Source organism: Drosophila eugracilis, unplaced genomic scaffold, assembly GCF_018153835.1.
Source record: "Drosophila eugracilis isolate 14026-0451.02 unplaced genomic scaffold, ASM1815383v1 contig_90, whole genome shotgun sequence".
NCBI classification, from domain to species: domain Eukaryota; kingdom Metazoa; phylum Arthropoda; class Insecta; order Diptera; family Drosophilidae; genus Drosophila; species Drosophila eugracilis.
Window position 1 is genome coordinate 7,634,392 of NW_024573812.1, and position 24,102 is coordinate 7,658,493.

At 41.6% G+C, this 24,102-nt stretch overlaps 1 protein-coding gene across 1 annotated transcript in view; it reads left to right on the forward strand.

Annotated features, from left to right (window-relative positions):
* LOC108113043 overlaps positions 1-24,102 on the forward strand; it is a 27,706-nt gene continuing 3,604 nt past the window's right edge. Inside the window, exons 1-3 of the mRNA XM_017223472.2 lie at positions 1-939; positions 12,365-12,849; positions 17,143-19,147. Coding sequence (XP_017078961.1) covers positions 12,371-12,849; positions 17,143-19,147 — 2,484 coding nt within the window. The 5' untranslated portion in view covers positions 1-939; positions 12,365-12,370. The remainder of the gene's footprint in view (positions 940-12,364; positions 12,850-17,142; positions 19,148-24,102) is intronic.

Genomic DNA, 24,102 nt, shown 5'->3' on the forward strand with positions numbered 1-24,102 from the left:
TCAGTTTCTTTCAGCCAGTCGTTCGCTTCGGTTGTTGGTTGTCGGATGTCGGTTGTCGGTTGTCCGTTGCATGTTGCATGTTGTCGGTGGGTTGTCGCAGGTTGCCGCTGCGTTTGTTCCGCCCTGCGCGCAGACTCCGTGCGACTGACTGCAAGGTGCACTCAAATTAAGAAGTGCCGCAGCGGCCGAAAAAACACTCCACTTTTGCTATTCTGACACAATTTCGCGGCGAATCAGCAATAAAAAAGGGAGGGGGGAAAAGACTGCAAAAAAAAAGCGAAAAAAAAGAGCGAAAAGTGTGTGTAAAAAAAAAATAAATGTGCATTCAACAACAACAATAGCGGAGAAAAGTGAGGAAAGAAACCGAAGGAGGCAGAAATTGGAAATAAACAAAAAGAAATTGCATAAGCTGGATTTTGGCGTGCGCTTTGCTCATCTTCTGGCCCGCCGCTGCCGCCGCCGCCGCTGCTGCTGCTGCTGCAATATTTGAGTGGCTTCTGTTGTTTTTTGTGCCTGTTTTTCTCATCCCAGCGAGAAAACGCGAGATAAAACTGAAAAGCTAAAAAACTAAGAAACACAAACTAAAATAAAACAAAAACATAGAGACGGAGACTTAAACTCAGTGGCGGCTTTTTACACACATTTTAATCAACTCCGCTGGGCGGCTTGACCATTTGACTTTTTTCGAACAAGTTTGCAGTCAAGTTTGGGGCTCTCTCTGTGTGCGTTTTCGGCAATTAAAACCCATTAATGCAATTGTTGCTAACCAATTTCCATAGTCATATGTTTGTGTGTGTGTACGGTGTGTGTGTGCGCGCCTTTTAGCCGTTAAACATTTATGCAACTCGGCCGAAAGCAGCAACAACAACAACAACAACAACAACAGCAGCAGCATCTAGCCAAGGGACGTTCGCCATCCGCAATTGAAGTCCGTGCGAGGTGAGGCAATTAACATAAACCAATTACAGCTAATTACAATTAAACAAATTAGTCGCCGCAAATCGTGAGCCGAGAATCGTCGCTGCTCGTTGTGTCATTAAACCGATATGGAATTTGCATAAATTAGATAAGGATTAACAGCAAATAGAACAGAAACCCAGACGCGGGCCAAAAGCCGATATAGAATTTTTCTTTTTTTTTTTTATATATTATCCTGGCCTTTAATGACCCTCGTAAAAAGAGACCAGCAAAAAATAATAGAAATTAGAAACTAAAAGTGGTGGTAAATTGGTGCACTTATGTAAATACTCTGTATTTAGTACAGTAATTATGGAAATTATATCGTTAAATCGTTTCTGTTATTTTTAGCTCCTTTTTATATTATTTAATGCTGTCAACTATTCATGGTTAAATATCTTTCAATTTTTCTAATATACATTAATATTACGTTAACGTTTAGCCCTAAATGTGTGGTTAAATATTACAAAACTCTCAAATATTAAACAAGTTAAATTTAAAAACATAAGAAAGTGTGCTTAACATTTACTTAAGCCCAACATCGAAGTATTATTTTATATAACTGAATATGATTTATCTTATCAAAAAAAAACAATATTTGTAGAGTTATTTAAGTAATATTATTTATATTAAGTAATAATTTGAGAATCTTTATAAATAAGTCATCGTCCTTAGCTACTAAAACCTGGACTGAGACCTCTTAATAAAACCAACAAACTTCCTTTAATAACCAATATACCCCTCCCAGTTAGGGATCTCTTCGTTATCAGCCCTTGAAATCGTTTTGCCCTCCTAATTGCAAAGTATTCGGCTCAACAAACACTTAATTTCAGCAATTTCAATGGCAAATAAATTGAAATTGCGGTGCATTTATTTGCAAATTACATTTGCATTTACACACTTGTACTTTCATGTTAATTAAATTTCACAATTCGGCCAACCAGTGCACTCTCCACCACCTCTCCTCCAGCCCTCCTTCCAATCGAATCATGAAATTCGTCCGTTTGATGATTTCATTTTGCAGCCAAAAGCCTTTAATTGGTTTGGTTTTTGGAATTTTTGGCTAATCATAAATAGAAATTCCTGTCACAACCATTGGTCTGCGGTGTGTCCAAAAGCTGGCAGGTGTAAGCAATTCATTAGCCACGTCGGTTAATAAATAACCGCAGCGATTCCCAAATAGGCTGTAAATTGATTCATCGGCCTGGTCTTGGTTAGAATGGAACGCCGTTCTTAGCCCAGCGACACCCACTAAGAAATTGTGCATTAAGTGAGCTTGACTAGGCAGCGACGAAAGCTCATAACGAGTTTGTTTTACCAAATTCAGAGATGCCAAACCAGTTGAATGGATGAGAAAACACACACGGAGATAAAACACATATAAAACCATGCATAAAAAATAAACCCCAACAAAGCTGAAATTAGATAATATTTAAAGTGATGAGCGCCCCGCCTCGTTGGTGAATATATCTTTATATGGCGGCGACTGTAAGGGGCGTGCAACGCGAAGGAGTTGCAATGTAAATACATTTCAATTATCACCCCGGAGTGGTGTTCCAAAATGTTTGAATTCCATTCGAGAAACGATAATTAATCATACATTACATATAGGCAGGCATATTGCCCAACATCTGTGCGCATCTCTCACAATTATGATGTCTATAAATAGAGAGCGGAGAAAAACCAAAACCAAATGGCTTACAGCAATTGTGGGTGTTCGGCTTTGGGTTCAGCTTCGGCGAAATTAATGAGGCAACCAACTTAAATTATTAATGAATGAATGCGGTCATTGACAAACACACCACAGACTCACACTCTGACATATGTTAATACTTACTTAACATTTTCAATAAATATAATATCGAAAACCAAGAGCAGACATTAATAAAGTAGGCAAATAAATATTCCAATTTCATTATGCGGTTTCGGCTGTTCATTGCAAGTCGAGACCCCAGCTTAGCCGCAATTACTAATTGCGGTTGGCCAAAATGTTCATGAACAGCCAGAGGCTATGGCTTCAGGCAGTCAAGGGGTTAAAGTTCATTATGATTTACCTTTTTATACAAATATATTTCATTTTCCAAGTAACTTTAAAGTAGAGTAGAGAGGGAACTTAATGACATGATTTTCTTAAACAGCCATAAATGACGACAATAGATCAAACCATCCAAGGCACGTCAGCTCGATTATTTAAGAGTTTGTGGAACTGAGGAATTCGCAGAGCACCAATAAGTGAAAGGTTCGTCGAACCGGAATTAGCTCCGGGCCAGATTCGGGCATTATTCAAGCGAACTTGGTGCGGCTGGCGATAAACCAGTCAGGAGTGATAAGCTCGTGCATAGAACATGGCCAGAAACACGTTTAGCCCAGGCCAGTCGAAAATAAAATATTAAACAAATATTTAAAAACAAACAAAGACAAATAATAAGCGAGCTTTGACTCTGGATCGGGCGTATATATAATATATATCAACATTATCTGATGATAACGAACCCAACTGGTTGACAAATAGCTTGCTTGATCCACTTATTAGAATGTCCCTGCGGCGGAGGCGGCGTGGTGGAGATTGTAAGATATACAAATCTGATCCAAGCAAAGCAGATCGAAGTTAATATCTAATTTATTGATACTAGATCAGCCTTTCTTTTTTTGTTTTAGTCGCTTTGCTGGGCTGTTTTGTTCTGAGCGTGTCAACTAATTAAGCAAAAATAAAGCTTAAATTGAATTGGAAACAAGTTCCTCCGGCAAACACTCGTCGTGCTATATCCATCCCCTGGCTTATCCATTAGCATTCGGATAATCGGGTTGGGTTTCGATCGGCTACGATCGCAATCCGGGGCCATTAAAAGCGTATTAATAATGGGCATCGCAGCAAAAAACAAAACGCATTGAGCTGGCGAATTAAATGGTAATTTTTCAAGTTCAGGGCATCCGGTGACATCGATACATCTACATCAGCTTTCAGCTTATGGCTTTCAATTGATTTAAACAGTCTTAATTGTTTTCAATTTGGCTCACAGCCACACACAATGACCACCAATGGCTACCAATGGCCACGGCAGACTTGAACCCGAAACCCACTATTATTACGATTATGAGGCTAATTTCCATCATAATGGATCTCGGCCTGGCCAAGTGCCATAAACCCGTTTCCACACACACTCACACACTCACACTCTAACACACACACACGCTTGGCCATATTTATATATGTTTGTTCGGGCCAGCCAAATGTTGGCATGCAAATGCTGGGGCATTCGGTCGTTGCAAGTGCATCCAAAACAAATGCCCCCTAATTGGTAGCCAGGCCCCAAATTGATTGGGTTACTGGTTTCGGGCTACGGACTATGGACTGCACGGGGTTTCCCTCTGTCATTTATGGCCATTTAATTGGCCATTTCTCGCTGGCCCAAATACACGGACATCCGGCCCCACCGATTGCCTTGCACAACTCAGTTTCAAGTTCAAAGTGCGGTCAATAAATTGTTGCACTTGTTGATGCCGCCGCACTTGTTGATGTTGCCTCTGCCGCTGCCGCCTCGGCTGATTCCATTATGACAGCTCTTCATTGGGCTAACGAAAACAAAATGTCAAATGCTGACTTGACCACTGCTTTTGACCTTGACTGAGCTGCTCTGCTCTGCTTTGCTGAACTCAAAACTGATTATGCATATGAGTGGCTTCAAATGGCTTTGCCAGCCCATCATAAATTCGGCTTATTTCGGCGGCTTTCGCAGGCATTTAGCAAATCCAAATTGATATTGACGGGAATTCAAAATCAAACATAATCTGCAAATTCCCACTTTTATTTGTTGATGTTTAGTTTAGGAGTTAGAAAGTTAAAAAAAGAGAGTTTAGGTAGATGGAATTACAGGGTAATTTAAGGGTAAGCTGATGATAATAAGAAAAATATCAGCAAATATTGATGGAAACTTCAATTTTAAAGCTTAAGAAAGGGTTATTTATAGGAGTTGTTATAATGCAAGATTAGTCTTCTTTCAATTCCCTAGATTTGATTGATATCACAAGTCAAGATGTGAGGGTAAAGCTTAACCTTCTTAGCAAACTTAACAACCATAGATCAGGGTCACCAAAAAGCATCTTTAACCCATCATTTTTGGGCAAAATGAAAGAGTTTCTGTGGCTTAAGCCCCAGAATGGTGTGCTTTTCAAATCACTTCTCTACCCATCACTTATTGTTCACTTAAAATTGGTTTCAAAATACAATAAAACTTATTCTGAGTGTAGAAAAGCCTTGGGCCAAGCATCATACGAGAACATATCTGGTACGATGATGATAAACCTTTTGGGTGGCGAAGTGAAGTCCCAACATGGTTTGCCAGTTGGTTCCATTCGGAATGTTTGCACAGTTGTTAGTGCTCAGCAGTGCAGTGCAGTCGAAATCCCACCCACTCCCACTCCCACAACCAGCCAAAAGCAGTGCGTCAAGTGGCACATGGCAACCTGCAAGCAGGAACCTGCAACAAGCCGCAAAGCCGGTTCATCTCGCATTTCGCAGGGCAACCTCCGAGTATTTAAGCCCCTGAACATCCTTTTCAATGGCTCTCGGACGCCTGGGAAAAAAAACTATGTAAGAGGCAAGAACTAGTTTAAGCCCCACGAATGCAAACGCACTTTGCCAGTGAGTATGCTTGCAACCATCCAGCAGCTGCTTGTCTAATATTTTTTTCAAATTTCATTTTCCTACCAAGCTGCCAGCTTGTGTGTTTATTTGGATTAAGCTATAAATGTTTTTTATGCATCGGGCCAAGGAACATGGAAAGATACTTATGAAAAACTTGTGTCTATATGCCTTTGCTCTCTTCTCAGGCTTAGCAGTCGTTTTTCCTTTTTTCGCTTTTAATTAAAGTCGAAACATTAATTTGATGCAACTTGGTGAGATCCAGAAGTGAGATGGAAAGTCGTAAGTAAGTCGCTGCTACTCACTTGAAGATATAATTACTGGGAAATCGTAAGGAACAATTGGAGGTTCTTCAATAAGCAATAAAAAGTAAAATCAAAGGCACAACTTTTTATTTAGTAAGGGTTATATGTACTTTAAGGAAAAGCCTTAGCAATTTGTGGTTTCCAAAAGACTATTTCTTATATACTTCCTTGGCATTAACAAAGGTTTTCCTACCAGTCTGAATGAGGCCAAAACATTGGTTTTTCAACTAATTAAAAAAAAGCAAAAGTTAATAAAGGTTTCTAGCAAGAGGTAAACAACATTTTGGTTTGCTGAACAAACACTTGATAAATCACCAACGAATCTAAAGATTATCTTATGTTTTTCTAAGATAAAAGAAAGTATAATCAAAGAGCGTAGATGTTTTCCTTAGCTTACAAGCCAAAGTCCAAGTACTTTATGAAGAGGTAGTACCTATATTTCCTCACTCTCTTCTTTGGCTTAATAACATTCTTTTCAGCCGTTTTTTTCCAATTTTAATTAAAGTCAGTGAACATTTTTTGGAGCGGCTGCTAGAGAGCGAAAGTTGGGAAATGAGAAAAGCTGGAAAAATAAACTTCAAACAGCGACAACAAAAACAAGATTGCCTGCAACTCGGCTTTGAATAAACAAAAAGAAAAGCCAAATGGCAAGTGCAGTGGGAAAACAGCGAAGAGGTGTTAGGTGCTAGTGGGAGTTGGAAGTGGGAGGTGGTGGAAAGAAGAGCGGGTGGTGCTGCTTCACTGAACAGCTCGACGGGATTAACTCAACTAGTGGGCAGGGGGAGTTCCGCGGAACAGCTGTTGGTATGCATAATTGGCGGCCGTTCATCGCATTTGTTTATGAACAAAAATATAAAAACAAAATATGGTATATATATGTGACTATGGCTCTTGTTTTCCGCTCAATGTCTGGCCATTCTATTTCGGGCCGGAGCTTCTGCTCTTTAGCCGAATTTTTTAGAGCGTCGTTGATGGTCAATGCGGCCAGGCAAGGTTAATCGAATACCAGCGTTCTCCTCCAAGCAAAACAATCGAGTGGTCGACACAAAAAATGCCTGCTTATTACAGCACACTGGGAGAAAATCAGGATTTAATTTACTAATTAATAAAAAAGTTTTTTTAAGTTCTATGAAAAATATATTTCTGTTTCTACTGGGAAATAATCTCCACTTTTTTTTTACTAGAAAGGGTTAGTTTATTCATTAAGAAAATCACTTAAGGAAAGCTACTTAATTCCTAAAAAATCATTTGAAAAATAAACTTAAGAAATAATATACAGCAAGTAAAAACTTGGCAATAAGTCACTGAATGTCAGCACATTTTGTACTCAGAGACCTACAACCCTTTAAGAAACTTTTCTCCCTAAGATATCAGATTCTCTACACTAAATTCTCAAAAAAAATTATAGAAAACCCTAAAATTTCCCTCTGTGCATTCATTGACAAGAAGATTTCTTAGAGCCACCAAAGATGAACGGAACTTCGTCGACTATTTGAGACCTCAAGGACAAGGTTCGGCTTAGCATAAATTTACGAGGCTGGGCATTATCTATTGTCAACGGGTCAGCCACCGTTCTAATGGCTCCAAAACCATTCCAACCCAAAAACTGCACAGAGACGCACAGAAACTGGCCAAGTGGCCAAGTGGCTCTGGGCCATTTACATAATCTTTGGCCAGCACCACGAGTCGGCTGCCAGAGGCGATTTATTGGCCAAAAAAAAACACTAGACGGCCAGCCAGACGGACAGTGGCAACTCCCAGAGCTTGCACTTAATTATGCTCGTTATATTTTATAACTTATTTAGTTGGACCCGGGAGATGGCGGCGGTTATCTAATTTATGCGCGTTGATTTGATGGCTCACACTTGGATAAATCACAATTTAATAATAGCTCCTCGGCTGGCCAAGGGATTCATGGGGGAAATCAACAATCAATCAGCACGTGTAAGCGTTGTGTAAGAGACTTTAAATAATGTATTAAGTAATTCAGAATGACGTTAGATGCAGAAGCTACGCTGCTAATAACTAACTATTACAGCGAATAAATAAATAACTTAATAGGTAGGAAAGGTACTAAAAAGCAAGCAAATTTCAGATTTAACTTATTATTTCTTATAATTTTATATATTTATAACAAATTAAATATTATTTGTAATTAATTTGAGTAATTTGTGCTTAAGAAATTTCAAAAGCAAAGGCAATCATTAATATTTCTGATTTTTGATGTTTTTATATTAACTTTCAGTTTGCAAATCTAAAATTTCCTATCTTTACATGAATTTGAAGTCAATTAGCTTTTTTCTCTCCCTGTAATACATAGATTATAGTCTGGAAAATGTTTCTTTATAGAAATACAAAACTCCTCATTGGCCTGCCTTTGCATGACTTTCAGATGAATGCCAGTTGCAGTTGCTTTCTAAAATCCCACAGATCAGAGCCAAAGACCCTAATTAGATGACTTCCAAGAGCGGTAAAAAGGGGAAAAACATATACAACCGGCTAATGCGTGTGCAATTAGCATTAACCCACTGCGTTTTTATCACACTAAAAACGCAATTATGAGTTCAGTTCAGCGGGCAGTGCAGCGCCCATTAATTGCCACCAACTCGCCGTAGCCGTAATCATCGTTGCAAAATGTCTCTTTGAGACCAACTAATTAGAGGTTTTGCGTCAGTTGGCGGCTTTAGCCTCAATGACAAACGGCGACAGTTGACGTGGGGCAAGTGGTGGGTGGATGGGTGGTGGTGCAACCAGCCGTGAACGTTCACCACCTCCTGACCAATGAGAGAATGGTTAACAGCCTCGAAAATAATGGGAAAGAAGGCGTAAAGTATTTTAAAACCAAACAGCTAACTAACTAAGGGCTAACTAAGGGGCTCCTAAACGCAAACCTTGCCACATTTTATTTCCCTTTAAAAAGATTTAACCGATATGCCAGTACTTTTGATTTACAAAAGTTGTTTTAAATTTGACCAGAAAGAAAAGGTTTGCTATTGTCTGTTAAGTCTGCTCTGCTAAGATTGCCTTTGTGTTGCAAGTCAAACAAAAATCAAGACAAGACAAGATCTTTAACCTGCCGAATGTTTGGCTGAAAGGTTGCTCTTCCTCAGAAGCTTGTTTAAGTTTCGGGTTTCAAAGGCTCAGAAAAATCTTTAAAATATATATTCAATGCTGCGAATAAACTTAAAATCTTGTTAACACAATTTATAAACCTTCGGCTTTCAATGGCTAAGCCTTGTCAATGGCTAAAACATTTCTAAGAAAACCAAAAACCTTAGTAAACGTCTTAAATAAAACACGTTTAATGTTTGCAGTTTTAGTGAGCTACTTAACAGAGTGATTATTGGTTAGGTTATTATTAAAAACAGTTTATTTTCTTGTTTTAGTTAAGGTTTTTGAACTAGAACTTAGACAACTTTGAGTTAATTGTTAATTTATTCCAATTTAACTTAAACTATTCTCATACTTTATTCATTTTCAAAAATATTAAGAGCCTTCCTACTAATATTGTTTATTAATCTTCATTCGAGGGAGTCACCTTTAACCTTTGTAAAAAGTTTAAGTTGTTTATTTAGTTTCCATTTCGAGGAGAAACTTGAGTTACAAGCGAGGAACAAGGGAAATCCAGTTGTTGCATCTTCAGGCTGCGGAAAGAAGAAAAAAACCATCGATAAGCGTTTTAGGTAACACATTTAAGCCGTGTCTTCTGTTTTTAGTTTGGTTAAATGCAGTTTGATGTTGCCGCATGTCAAATGAAGGTGTTGCCTGCTGATGTTGCGAGTTGTTAGTTGGTGCTGCTGCTGCTGCTGCGATTGCAATTTTGTGCCCTGTAGGGCAGTGTAAATTAGCAACAAAAACGCAATTTTGCAATGCGGCTGGAAAACAATGCAGATTTTGTGTTGTTTTTTATCGGCCACAACATTTGTGGAGATTTCTTTGCGGATTGAATTGGCTTGGCTTGGGCTTGGGCAATCCGAGTTTGTCGCTTAAGTCTTTTGTTTTGGCCGTCTGCGATGATGAATTCATGGCAAATAAGTCAAGGCGGAGGCATGGCTCGGTTGCCAAGCATTCGAATCTGATTCCGATTCCGATTTTAGACTGGCACATTGATGATGTGCTGGGGCAATTGACTCATTAAAATATCAAAAGCCACCGCAGGCATACTGATTCTGAAGAGCAAACTATAAATAAAACCCTCACGTCCCCATGCCCAGTGTATATATTTTTATTCGCATTTCCATAAACTCAAGTGGCGGCCACTTCAGCAGTCACTTGTTTGGCCAGCAAATAGAAGAAGACCCCGTCAGAAATCCATTGTCTTCTCTTAATCAATATCTTAAGATAGTATGTGTTCTCTGCTTAGAGTTGTGCAACATTTGCATTTGACTGGCTGCTGGTTATAAGCCATCCTCAAGTGAATGGAAGGTGATGGACTGCTCCAGTTTGATGGGTTTATCGCCAAGTTGTGCGCTACACATGCCACGATTAGTGGAGCCAACGGAAATCATCTGAGCGTTTGAAGTTGCCAACTGTTATTTATGTTTTTCCATCGGAGTTTTTCACTCGCTGTCAATGCTTTGGAAGACAACAAAGTTACTTTGAGTTGTCACTTAACCGACAGAACTAGAAAAACTCTGTGCTCGTACGTTTGTCACTGCGTCTTGACCATGGCACACATGTGCATGTGGCATGTGGCATGTCATCAGCAACGGTATGGCTATGGTATGGCATATGGTAACACGATCGGCGATTAATCCACCAGCACCATTATTATCGCTGCGATTATTATGGCAGCTGTTGGCACAGAAATCCGTCAATCGAGGCGCCTCATCAGCCCCTTGGCGGCCAAGTCAACCGCAAAGTTATCAAGAAAATCCAAAAGATTATGGGTATATACCTGGAATTGTAGTTAACTTAATGGTAGAGGTTAGAGTTTTTCTGGGAAAACGTAAATGATTTTGCAGGGCATCCTTAAGGTTTAAGATAATGTGCTTAAAAATCATAAATAGATCAATTTGTAAGTCATGAAGCAACCTAAACCCACTTCTGAGAACTGAAACGTTTTGAACTGAGTTGAGAAAACATCTAACTACTATAGAAAGTGATGTATTACACCTTTATCTATAAAATTATTACATAATTTGATAAATCTCAGAGATTTCACATTAACTTCCCCCGAAAGTTATGTAAAATCTGCAGTTTTTATCCGTTTTTGCATACACAAATTTCCCCAAATCAGTTGTTGCATACCAGAAACTAGCCGAAATAGGCCATAAGCCAAAGTGGCACCTTCGTTTTACACCCACGCGGAGTTGTCTTCGATTGGGCAGTTTGCATAGGTAGGCAATAATTTTGGTGGGTTGTATCATTTAATGCTTTCCAGCGAGGTCTGCAATCTGTCTGTGTGTGGCATAAACTGCTGATTGCCACACCAGTGGAAAAGACTAAAACTGAAACCGCAGAGCTGGCAGCAGCCTCGTCAGCAGCTCTTTGTCGATAACACGGAACCTATTCCCTGACGATGAGCCAACCGGCCACTTTTGGCGGCAATGATGAAGCTGTCAGCACGCTGCACTTATCTATCGATCACACACATAACTGCCCAACGGAGCCAGACACAGCCATCAAGCAAATGCATTTTGGGTGCATCATCAGTTTTGGGGGTGTGCTATCAGCGTCTGGCATTTAGCCACGTTACCATAAATTATGTGCCCCGAGGGGGGGGGCGGCAACACGCGTTGCAGAAAAATTATGCAATTGCGCAAAAACCCTTTTTGGCTAATTAATGCAAAGTCATGAGCGAGGCAAAAACGCTTGCATCAACATCAGGCAGCAACAAACAGCTAACAGCCATCAGCCATCAGCCGCACGAAGCTGATTCTTTGCGAGCACCAAACCAGTTCCACTTCCACTTTGCAGCTCCACTTTGCAGCTCCAGTTGGCCAAAGCGGATGCATTGGAGGCGCCGCTGCTGTAAACGCCAAAGCGTAAAATTGTGCAAGCCTCCGCTTTTGTTGTTAAAAATAATTAATAACCCTCTCTAAAACAAACACCCTGCTAAATCTCAGCCTAATGAACTTGCCTAATCGCTTTTTATTACAATCGTTCTATAATGAACCAATTTCCTTAAACGATTATTCTAAAAACTCTAAAAAAAAAAGGAAAACCAAACCAATTAAAAGCCATTCTTTTCCCGCTGCTATGAAATTTTTATTCTTAGTCATAAACACCAATTTACTATAATCACTTTGAAAGAAGGAACTTGATATTATTTTTTAATAAATAATTGACTATTAAACTTAACAAGAAATAGTTTAATTATAGGCTAAAAGCAACATTAGAGAAGTCATGGAAACTAAAAACTTTTATCTATTAGAAATTCTTAAGGAATTTTAAAGAACAAGCTTATGTAAAAGGTATTTTTAATTTATTAAATTATTCATTAAATATATTTTTCCAGACAACAATGCCCATTTGCAAAAGTTCACCTGGCACTGCGAGCAAGAAAACAGCCACGGATATATCCGCCGATCACGTGACGGAAGCTGCCCAGGTGAAAAGGACCCGGGAGCAGGCCTACTTCAACTCCTACGACTTCGATGCAATCGAAGTGCTGCCCTACGACGAGGAGGACGACGAGGGGGGCACCAGTCGGAGTAGAAGCCGGAGTCAGAGTCGTAGTCAGAGCAGAAACGAAAGCAGCAGCAGCCGTAGCAGCAGCACCAGGAGCTACTCGGCAACCAAAGATCCGAGTGCGACCCATAAGTTTGCGTATCTGCAACGTTTGGGTGCCTTTTTTGCTCGAAACGGAAGTGGTGGAGTCGAGTCTGAAGCAGCAGAAGCCGCAAGAGGAGCTGCTCAAAGCGGAGGAAGTGCAAGCAATTTGGCAGCAAAAGGAAAGGGTGAAAACTTTCTTCTTCCACGCGCCATGTTGAAGTATCAAAGGTGAGGATGAAAAACACAATTATTAAGAATTTAAATGCTGAATAAATAATGAGAATGTGCTTGGATTTAGTACAAAGATTAAGGGAAGTTTACGTGTATAAATATAACCCTTAGAAGGGGAAAGCAAGGCACTTAACTTGGAAACCTCCCAAAACCTCAATCTCTAGAAAGCTGTTACCCTCCACATGGTTATAAAACTCTAATATTGAGTGCCCTAACCCATACTAGAAGTAGCTAAGCTGTGGACCAAATTAAACATTTAGATATGGAAAGCATCCATTGGATACCCATCGCCATGGAGCGACCTTCAGCTCTCCAACAGCGACCTTGACTTTAGTGATGGTGGGTTGAGCAGGTAGGGGGTTAGGGGCAAGAGGATAGAGAAAACCCCAGAAAAGGCACGACCGTCGCTGATCGGAAACCCTATTTGTTGTTAATGCAATTACGGACGCAACACTTCATGGTTCCAGCCACTTCAGCAGCGGCAGCGGCAGCCAGCGATATTTTGTAATTATGTTGTTGGAAGCCAATTAGCGCGGCATTAAGCCGGATAGCAATCAGCAGCGGAGTGTTGCCCTAAATGAGGATTATGATTGCCAGAGAGATGGTTCTGAGATCGGCCAGAGCCAATGGGGCAACAGGTTGTTGCTCGCTGCTGCCGCGGCAACTATGTAAATCATGTCTGCAGTGGCAGCGAAGTTCAAGTTGCTGCCGCTGCTGTGGCTGTTGCAGTTGCTGCTGCATCGAGCAATGCGGTTTTTGGCGCCTGTTGTCAGCCTTCACCTCTTTTTCTCTTCATATATATGTAATCGTATATTCATGTGCGATATAAGTGCATATATCTTGTTGTTTTTAGAGAAGCTTGGCAAACACTTGACGGCGGTCATCGCAGCAGCAGCAGCAGCAGCAGCAGCAGCAACTGCAGACAGCTGCAACAATTACGTTTATTAATTGAAATTAAAGAAGCCACCACCAGCAGCAGCATCAGCAGCATCGGCGTATGATCTTCGAATCGCTGAAGGTCAGAAGCTGAGAGCTCGTTTTGGTTTGAAATATTTATCAAAAATACAAAATAAATACTCGAATCGATATATGAGTATGCATATGCATTAAGTCGTGCCGTGTATTGACAGCAATTTCAATTAATTGGCAGATAGTTTCGGTTTGCAACTTGTTTCAGCTATTTTGGTCATTCTCCTTTGGCCAGAATATGGAAATCACTGACACTGGCACTGGTACTGGCACGATGATAGCCATGATAAGATAATGTGCCAGATATATGCTGTCAAAATAGCAAACGATTCGCAGCGGATCAAGGAAAGAGCGTTGAGTTTCCCTTCAAGGCTAACGACGACGAGTATATATAGTATCCCCTGCCCTTTGTCGAAGCCCCCCAAATCGATTTGAAATTCCGTCGACGTTCGGTACTATACTTAATTTGCGTTAACTGCTCACGCATGCTAACTATAGTATAGTAAAAAGTTGAGGGGATTTCGCACAGTAGCTGCTGGGTCTTCGAAGGCGACCTTGGCCAAATGCGATTCCATTGTCCCATCAGTGTCCCCATCAATGCAGTTAGACGGCGATCAATTGTTGATACTCGTCGCTAATTTGTATTCAATTTTTGAGACCGCCTAGGCCATAGTTATATCTCTGGCTTATGCCAAGGTCGGCATTTAGCCAATCCAACCGACCAAAGCCACACCACATCCATCTTGAGCGTTAAGCATGTGCGAAATCGCCGATATAATCGCTGCAATAAAAACGCGTTAGCCTGGCCTAGCTTGGCCTGGCCCATTGATTGATTTGCAATTGATAGACGGCCAGATCGCGACTTAGATGCCGAATTTCCAGTCGCCTGTAATTTGTCTTGGCAAGCAGTCAACAACAATTAGCGGTCACACGATAGTGTTTACTAACGGTCTATAACTGTCCGCATGTCCGTATGTCCGTTGGTCCACCAGTCCACCAGTGTTCCGTGCATGCAAACGAGGCTGAACATTTTAATTAACACAGTTCGAACAAACAAAATAAACAAACATACGGCCCAAGATTGCAAAATATTTCATGAGCCAAGAGGCAACCTTGCCGCTTCTGTTGGTGCGATATATCTATATGGCTGTTGCCACTACGCATCGATGGTCGCGCCACCAAAACTCTAAAATATCCATACCATAGCCACACTACGCCGCCACTGACCGTCGCCGACTTATCAATTTTTGGGTGCGTTACGCACCGAACTCACCGGCCGCCATTCGAGAACAGTTCGAAAAGCTGCAGCCACAAATATCTGGTAGCAACAACCGTTATTACGCAATTTTCAGCGCTCATTCCGTTTGGCCAAAAGCCAAAAAGTGAGTGACCTAGTGCCAAGATGTAAGTACGAGTGGATAGAATTGAGTCGCGGACTAGTTGCCGATCGTAAGTGAGTTATTAAAGCAATGCCACTGGCGCCAAGCGGCGGTCAAAAATGCAAATCTGCCCCAGAGAAAATGCAAATGCCGTGCGATTAGAATTTCGAATCATAATACTTGCGTGAAGGAGCAATCAATCAGTGGGGCATTTTATGAAAAATAAATCCCTGTGGGGACCAGCATATATTGTGAGAAATAGTATTGACTTTTAACCATAAATAATGTATTATATAAATAAATATATTTACCTTAAAGGTAGCTCTGCGAAAGACAACGATTAACACATCTTTAGGGCTTACACAATTTAGGATTACTGCAGTGATTGATGATGCGATTGAAAGGGAAAAGATAACTCAAAATGAATTCATTTGAAAATCCACACGAGATAAGGATCTGAATATTTTATACATTTTTTGCTATAATTTATTAGTTAGCCAAACTAACGTAAACGTAATAATGAGGACAAATTTCAAAGATCAAGGGGTCTGCAGGTAGCAGTACATCACTGTGTTAGATAAAAGATATAAGATGGGTTATAAATATATTTAATATCTAAATAAAGTTATATTATAAAACCAAAATAGATTTAATCTGATAAGAAACTGAAACTGCATCTTAAAAACTACAAAACGGATTCCAAAAAGATTACGTTTTTTAGCTGCTGATTTCCCCGTCTTAAGCCAGAGAAATTTAACTTTATCTGACTATGAAATGAAGAGATATTCGCAAAGAGATGGAAATATTGACCCCATAAATTTCTTGAAAAACAGTCAGTAGCCATCTGCACAGAGTTCGGTGAAGTTTAGTGCCCTCCACAGTGGAAAGCTTCCGTTCCATTCAATTAAGTTTCCATTTCATTTCGCTGCACTTAGCAGGCCACCACCTCCTACCATCCGCTGCCATACGCTACCATCCTTTGCTAGGCAAGTCATCAGGCACCGGCAAATTTCATGGTTCACCAAAAAGTTGGCCCAAAACTTAGGCACACATACACTAGGAGGCAGAGGAAAAACTAACAAAAAGTCAGCCAAAAGTGACTCAAAGCCGTAGACTTCACTGGCATGCCTAACTTTACAGTTAGGCAGTAACATAAAATAAGACCGAAAAACAGGCAAAAATCAAACAAACCGAAAGCTAACCGAATTGCAACAGTAACTGAAGCCGAAATCCTGTTTAGAACGAGTTTATTTGAATTGAAATCGAATTTGTATGTTGATGCTGAATTTCTAAAACACGCTCTCAAATGTTTGCCTATATATATATATATAGTATATAGTAAGAACCGAAAGTGATTGCCCAGAATAAGTGTATATTCTGGACATCCGGGAGTTAGGGAGATATTCCACGGGTATTCCCAGTTCAGCGCTTTGTCGATATTTGCATGTCAGCTGGCCGAGAAAAAATGGAAAACGTAAACAAAGCGACTAACCCAGTTAACCAGTTTTCGCTTTCGGCTGTGAAGTTGTTAAGCACTTACACCATGGGATGAACTTAAGTTACAAGTTATTCACTGACAAGCTCATTGAATGTGTTTCCGATAAGATTACATACAGATACTTAGATACATACGAGTAGATACAGATAATGAAATTCTTAAAATGTACTTTTTTGCTAACCTTTTTCTAAGTTTTCTCAATAGAGTAATAAGTGGAAACCCAAGTAAATATTAAGCCTCATAAAGTCCACGATTTCATTGAAAAATTGTTATTTTTACCCATAGTACTTTCGTCGTTTCCCAGTTGGCGACGCATAAACAAAACGGCGATTGCGAAAAACCAACAAAAACCGCTTTCCAACGTTAGGTTTCCCTTTCGTCCGAGTGTTTTTCACCGATTTTCATGACTCTTTCTTTCTCTCGCTTTTCCCGCTCTCATTGCAGCACAGCGACAACTTCAGCCTCGCCATCGTCCACATCCACATCCACATCCACGACAGCAACAACAGCAGCAGCTCCAATGCCATTGAAGAATGGACTAGGCAGTGGAATGGGGAATGCAATTGGTCACGACCAACAGCTGGAGGTGACCGCCGGCGTGGGGGAGCGCAGCAAGAAGTGCTCGATAGCCTCCAATGTCAGCAGCACGCATTCCGCGGATTCCGGACTGCCAGTCGCAGCAGCAGCAGCATCAACAACAGCAGCAGCAGCAGCATCTGCGGCAGCAGCAACATCTGCTGCTGCGGAAAACCAGGTGAATGAGACGCCGCGCGGCGGTGGCTCACACTATTCGACAGACAAAAGCGGCTCGTCCGGTTATTACAGCTCCAATGTGTGCTCCACTTACTCGCTGGACGAGCACATCTATTGCGAACCGGTCATCGATGTCCAGGAGAAGATCAAGAGTGTGGCCGCCAGGCAGAGACAGCGACCGCCTCTCCAGCTGCCAACGAAAGTGGCGGCTCCGCAGGAGGTGGCATCGATAGACCCACCAGAAGCCACCGTTGAAAAGCTAACCGCAGTGAAGAGTCAGCGCTCGGACATGCAAGATGCAGCTGGAGCTGCCCCAACGAATGACCATCAAAGCCAGTCAAAGGCCGAGGCGGCCGAGGAGATGCATCACTACAGCAGTAAGCTACGCATCCTGGAGACGAGCATCGAGAATCTGGACCGACACCTGAAGACCTTTCCCTGCCTGTACGCCCAGGATCAAATTGTGAGCTTCATGCAGGTAGCTGGCGGGAGAAACGAAGTCTCATCCCAAACCATGGATATTGGGGAGAAACTGAGAGCCTACAACCAGTTGCCCACAATCATGGAGCAGCAGCAGCAGCAGCAACAGGAGCAGATGGTGGATGACTCGTTGTTGGACATTGACCTAGATGCCTTTCTTTTGGCGCCCAATGCGGGTCATCGGGGCATCGACAATCCCAGCTTTCTAAACGACGAACAGCTGGCGGAGAACAACTACAAGTGTGCCAAGTACATCAACTCCTGTCCCGAGGATGCCTATCGCCTGGACAGCGAGAGGGGCGGACCAGGAGGTTCTGGAGTGGGCGTGGCTGAGGAGACGTATGCCAAGCGTTACGAGGATCAGTTGCATTTCCAAAACACTCGTGAACTATTGGAGGATGTCCGTGATAAGATCCGCCTCCTGTCGCGTGCCACGCCTCCACCTTCGGCCACGCCCACACCAGCCAGCACTCCGCCCACGGATGTGCCCAAGGAGCTGGAGGGAATGATCCATACGCTGAAGCACGAACTGGAGTCGTACTTGCAACGCATGAATCAGCACAGCGAACTGGAGCTGCGGCAGCTCTGCAGCGGCTTGGGTCGCCAGCAGCACGTTGTCCGCATGCAGAACGCCCTGGAACGAAGACGCAGTTACGCCGACCTGCAGCTTAACGCCTACGAAGCTGTACGCGACGGAGTACTCATCTCCGCGAATGGTAGACCACTTAGCGTCCGCGAGCAGATCATGACCATTCGTTGTGCCAGCGATCCCAACTTCAAGATGAAGCGCAAATCCATTGCGGAGATCTTTCCGGCCGCCGAATGCTACGTGGAATCGGAGGTAACGACCACCAGTTTGTCTCGCAGTGCCACGCCTTCGCCCGCCTCAACGCCGCAACTGGAGCTCGAGGCACTGCATCCAGGCCTGAGCACCACCACAGTCGTTACGCAAATGCAGCGGAATCTCACCTTTCACAAGCCCATCCTGGCGGTGGCCAGCAGTAGTCAGGGATTGGGAAATATGACAGTCGACGGAGCTGGCGGGGATAAGACGGATCGGGAGCGGGAACGAGAGAGTATCGCCGAGTGGCACCGCAAGAAGCCCAGCATCTGGGAAATGTACTACGGCACCAACCGGCTCCATCAGTCACTTCTCGGCAAGCAGCGAAGTGGAGGCGAACTGGTCATCAGCAGTGCCCAGCCCACTCTGTCCTACGTGAGTATGGGGGAAAGGGCGGGAAAAGCGGGCTTTGATTAATATTATTTAGTTAATATAGCTGTACTAGGACTACGGCTATGAAATATTACTAAGCCAACATTACGAGGTATTAAATTAGTCAATGGGTGGTTTTTTTTATGAGCCTGTTGATTTATAATCTCGGATTTTTTTTCTTTTGAGGTGTTAAATAAATCTAGAAACAGGGAACTAAGTAGTAATTTAACTAACTTAAACGATGTTTGAGGGATTATTTAAATTGATTTAAATATTACCACTTAGCACATTAGTTTGTGACTTTACTACATCCATTAATTTAATTATATATTATTTATTTTAAATGAGACAATTTATTATGGTTTATTTTTAAACTAGACCAATGAAAAGGAATAACTTATAAATTTACGATCCACCATAAAACACTTTTCTTAACCTAGACAGCAATATTTGTTTAGAAAACAGTAATGCTTAACCATTCTATAATTTCGAAATTAATTAATACGAGTAAGGAAAAGAATTTAAAGATTTGCTTTCCAACAATGAAAACCACTTCTAGAGTTTCTAGCAAAGATTTTATTAGCATTTGAATAACGAAACAAAAACTATAATAACTAACTCAACGTCCGCATGAAAAATCTAATAAAAATCAGCTTTAGTTTTTCATTGCATTTTTAGTGTCCGATTGAATAAATATTTATCACCATAGATAGCCCAGTGGATGAGCATTCACTTCAGTTTGGCTGAGTTTCGTGCAATCACATAATAATTCCACGACTCAATTCGCACCGTAACGAGTGAATTAATTAGCTATAATTTAATTCGATTTGCATTTCAATGGGATTCTATGCCAAACAAATCCACTTCCGTTCACTGAATTAATCAAACTGAAGCCGTAACTGAAACTGAAACATAAATATAAATTAATTTAAGCTTTGTTAAAGGAGTTAAAAATCAATCTGTAGTGATAAAACAATTAGGTGATTAATGCCTTCGGTTTGGAGATGAACTTGGCTCGATTATTTATGATATATCATTAGCAAGAGTTCGGGTCAAGTGTGTTGCGAAATGATAGCCATATTTAGATCAGCCGTCGAGCTTGCAGAGATAATTATGAGCTGGTCGGGCCAACGAGGCGTATGATTAATGCTCCGGCTAATTGCAGCCAAGCTGAGTTGCAGCCCGAGGTCGGCCAGCCCAATGCCTAATGGGAATTGGACAATCGAGCAGCGAAACTATCTCAAGTTCGCTTGTTGGCTTGATTTGCATGGCTTCAGATGCTTCTTGGCCTCACCTCATTAAGCTGGCCAATTCCTCATCCAATTCGCATTCTAAGCCAGTTCGTGGAACAACAACAGTTGATCGCCATCGGCCTCATCCTTGGCCGCAATGCCAGGCATTTTGGTGGCATCGTGAGCTTAGTAATGCCAACACCCGCGCACTTTTAGCCAGAACTCGAGCCACGTCATTCGTAATTCGCAATGCCCGCCATTCCCCGGCGTCAGAGTTTATTATGCGCCAGGCGATGCCATCGATAGCGTCGATATAGCCGATATAGTCAGTCGACGAGTCAGGGCCCCAGCAACGCGGCAGTTTGATTAATGAATCCAAGCTTGTGGCTGGCTACTGTTCCCCTTTCAGCCGAAGATCTCGATAATTACATCTAATGCTGGTCCCACTCCACCACGAACTTCAAACAGCTGCCAGATCAGCACCTGCCTTGCCTTGCCATTCGACTCAATGGCTCTTCAGTTAATGCCAGATTAAGTCATAACTCTAATAAGTGACTGCAGATCGAGAGCAATTACATTGAGAATCAAGTAAGCATATCAATGGAACCCTTAACTAAATATCTGTTTATTACTTAAGTCACTTTATACGAGTATCATATAAATCATTTTTTAAAATTGAGTTCTATGAGAATTGCTATGTTGTGGGTAAAATGACAGATCAAGCCAAAATAATATCAATCTTGTGAGAACAGTTTTTAGATATCTCCCTAGTCATTGCATCCATTTTAAAGGGTATTCAAATGTCTAATACCACGCATTCAGTTCCTTTCGGTTAGAGACTCTCAACATTCCGTTACCAATTTTGGCTTCCGTTCTACGCCTTCCGTTTACGGTCAACAGCTTATGCAATATCCGCGACTTGAACGATTCTGACCAGCGTTCCGAGTAGCCGAACTCATGCCCCGCATCCCAATGAGTTTTCACTTTCGGCCAGGCCAGGCACTCGTCGAAGGTTTGTTCACCTTTGCGTAGCAGATATGCGATCTATCGCGAGCGATTTGAACTTGAGAGCTGTGGGGCAATCGTGCGAAAAATACGGTTAAGCGACACTGTACCAGTTAACCTTTAAATTCCGTTAAGAAGCCGGTCGCATTGGCAGCCGCATCTTGGCCAACAGGCCATCGATTGTGGCCGCGATAGCAGGCAGGATAACGAGCATGCAACAAGTGGCAAGAAGTTGCCCTACCACTCGAATGACCTTTAAGGACGTTGGCTAAATTCCGCGAAAGCAAAGAGACAGAAAAACAGAAGCCGCCGCCCCATCCTGAAGCTGAGGCCTCTTCAAAACAAAAAAGCCCGCTCGAAACTCGTCCCACGGCAATTGGCCGGCAGCAAACGAAATCGAAAACTAAACGGGTTTGCTGTCATGAATGCCAAAACGAAATCGAAACCGAAAATGAAAACGAAACGAATCTGAAAAACGCAGAGAGATGTAAGGCGATCTGGTCCAAAAGCGGCCAAAAGCTGCACGCGTTTTAGCTGCCACAAAGTGTTGCAATCGCAATCGCAACCACACTTACCACTAGTGGACACTTAGCAGTGGGCAGTTGCCACCAGCACCACCAGCACCACCACCACCACCTATTCGTTAACTGGGTTATGGCGGATTCCATTTGGGGGGCAGGCCTCAAGAGCAGTCGCTGGTCATGGAGTTGTCAACCTTCTTCTGTTGCCATTTTGCATGGTGAGGCTGTTTGTCGTTTGGGCCTTTTAATTGAGGCTCTCTCACTGGGATAAAAGTGGCAGATTGGTCAAGCTGAGATTTATTTATTTAAATATTAAAATATTTTTGGTTAGTAACGAATTAATTAAGCAATAAAGTTGTAATTAATGAAATTTGGCAAGCCATTTTCGCTTTCTTTCTCGTAAAATGGTTATTTATTAATTATCTTTCTAAATAAACTAAATAATGAATGAAATTGGTCAATATAAATATTTACAAATAATTAATTAGTGGTCGTTGTAAAAGATGAATGGCCAAATATTAGTTTTTGGAAAATATTAAGGATACAGATAAATGAAATATAAAAGTATGAAATTTTGATAAGCAAATCAAAACATATATTTGTGATTTGTTTTTTATCATTGATAAATTCATTCTTAGTAATCAATGTTTATAAAACCGATATATATAAGTATATCTATGTATATATATGTACCGGATTAAAAAACAATAATAATTGCAGTGCAAATTGATTCAATTATCCCCCGAAAATCTGTAGTTGAGCTTTAAAAATCACCAGATAGATCAATGATCTCATTTCTCTCTGTGCACTGGCACTGGCCACCTTGGGGATCTCTTTGGGTTTATATAAATGGTAGCTAGTGGTTGCAAGTGGCTCAGGGGTATTGCTTCCACGGAAGCTGCAGCACTGCCCACAATTATGGTATCAAATTTCCACCTATTGCCCATACGCCGTGTGCGCCGAGGGAAAGGCAGCAACTAATTAGACTGCCACTGCCACCTGAATTTCGCAATTCTGCCACGCCCACCCAGTGGCACAGCTGCCCCCTGCGGTAGTGGTTGTGGTCGTAGCGGTGACTCAACCAACCAGCCTCCAGTTTCAATTTCCCCACTGCAAAGTGGCGCAAAAAAAAAGTAAGGAAAAAACGGAGCAGCGAAAGAAGAAAATTCATTTGCAATTGCATAAAAGTTTGCACACACTTTTAAATTGAATTAAATCCGCGTCTCAGAGCCGCGACTCGGGGACTTATTGCCACACTTTACACGAGTTAGCATTTGCCTGTTAATTGGCGAAGACAAAACAAAACTAATATGTGTAGAAGTGCCCCCTTGAAGACATTCACCTGGGACTGGGCCAGACGGCGGATCAGTTGTTGACTTCAGCTCGCCGCAACTGGATCAGGGATCAGAGTCGGAAACAATGGATTAGTGATACCCGAAAAAAATGGTAACAAACTATTAGAATTTTCGGTCAAAATGGGTTTTGGGAATTTGTAAAAACGTTAAATTGGTTTAGATTAGATTGAGTTAAAAAATTGGTGAAAGCCTCAACAAAAACAGGAAGTTTTTTTTTAACTTTCTTGATAACAAATATTGTGAAGTATTTTATAATGATCCTTTTATACTGTAAGGTCAAATTCTACTTTCTTGGCTTCATATGCCTTTTAATTTATGCAAACTTTACAAAAGTATCACAAATTTGGACATTTATTAATTTTCATGCATAAGAAAGTTCCAGTTGTAAGTTATTTTCATGCCTAACAAATAATCAGATAAATCCCAAAATGTTTCTACATGAACTTATAAAGAGCAGAGCTAGCATCGTGCTGGAATGACCTGGAAATAAACCAAAACAAAAATGTGCAAGTGCCGGTGAAAATACCTAGACTTTCTTGAGTCTGCAGATAGCAGCAAGCGGCAAGATAACGCTTCTATGTAGACAGTCCGAGTTGCATGAAGTGAATTTCCAGTGCCACGACGTGAGCACAAATACGGATTCCCCGTTCGGCGGAGATTACGACGTTGTGGGACGTGTTAAAATTTGGTTTTCTCTCGCGAAGTGATTTTTCAAACCTGATGTGATGTACTTGCTCGGCGGGTAGCCGCATTAAACTTGGCCAACTTCCAGAGCGACGGAGGGGAAACAGAAGCGCTTTCAATGTCATCGGCGGAAAACGTGTGCGGCAAATTAAAAAGGCACC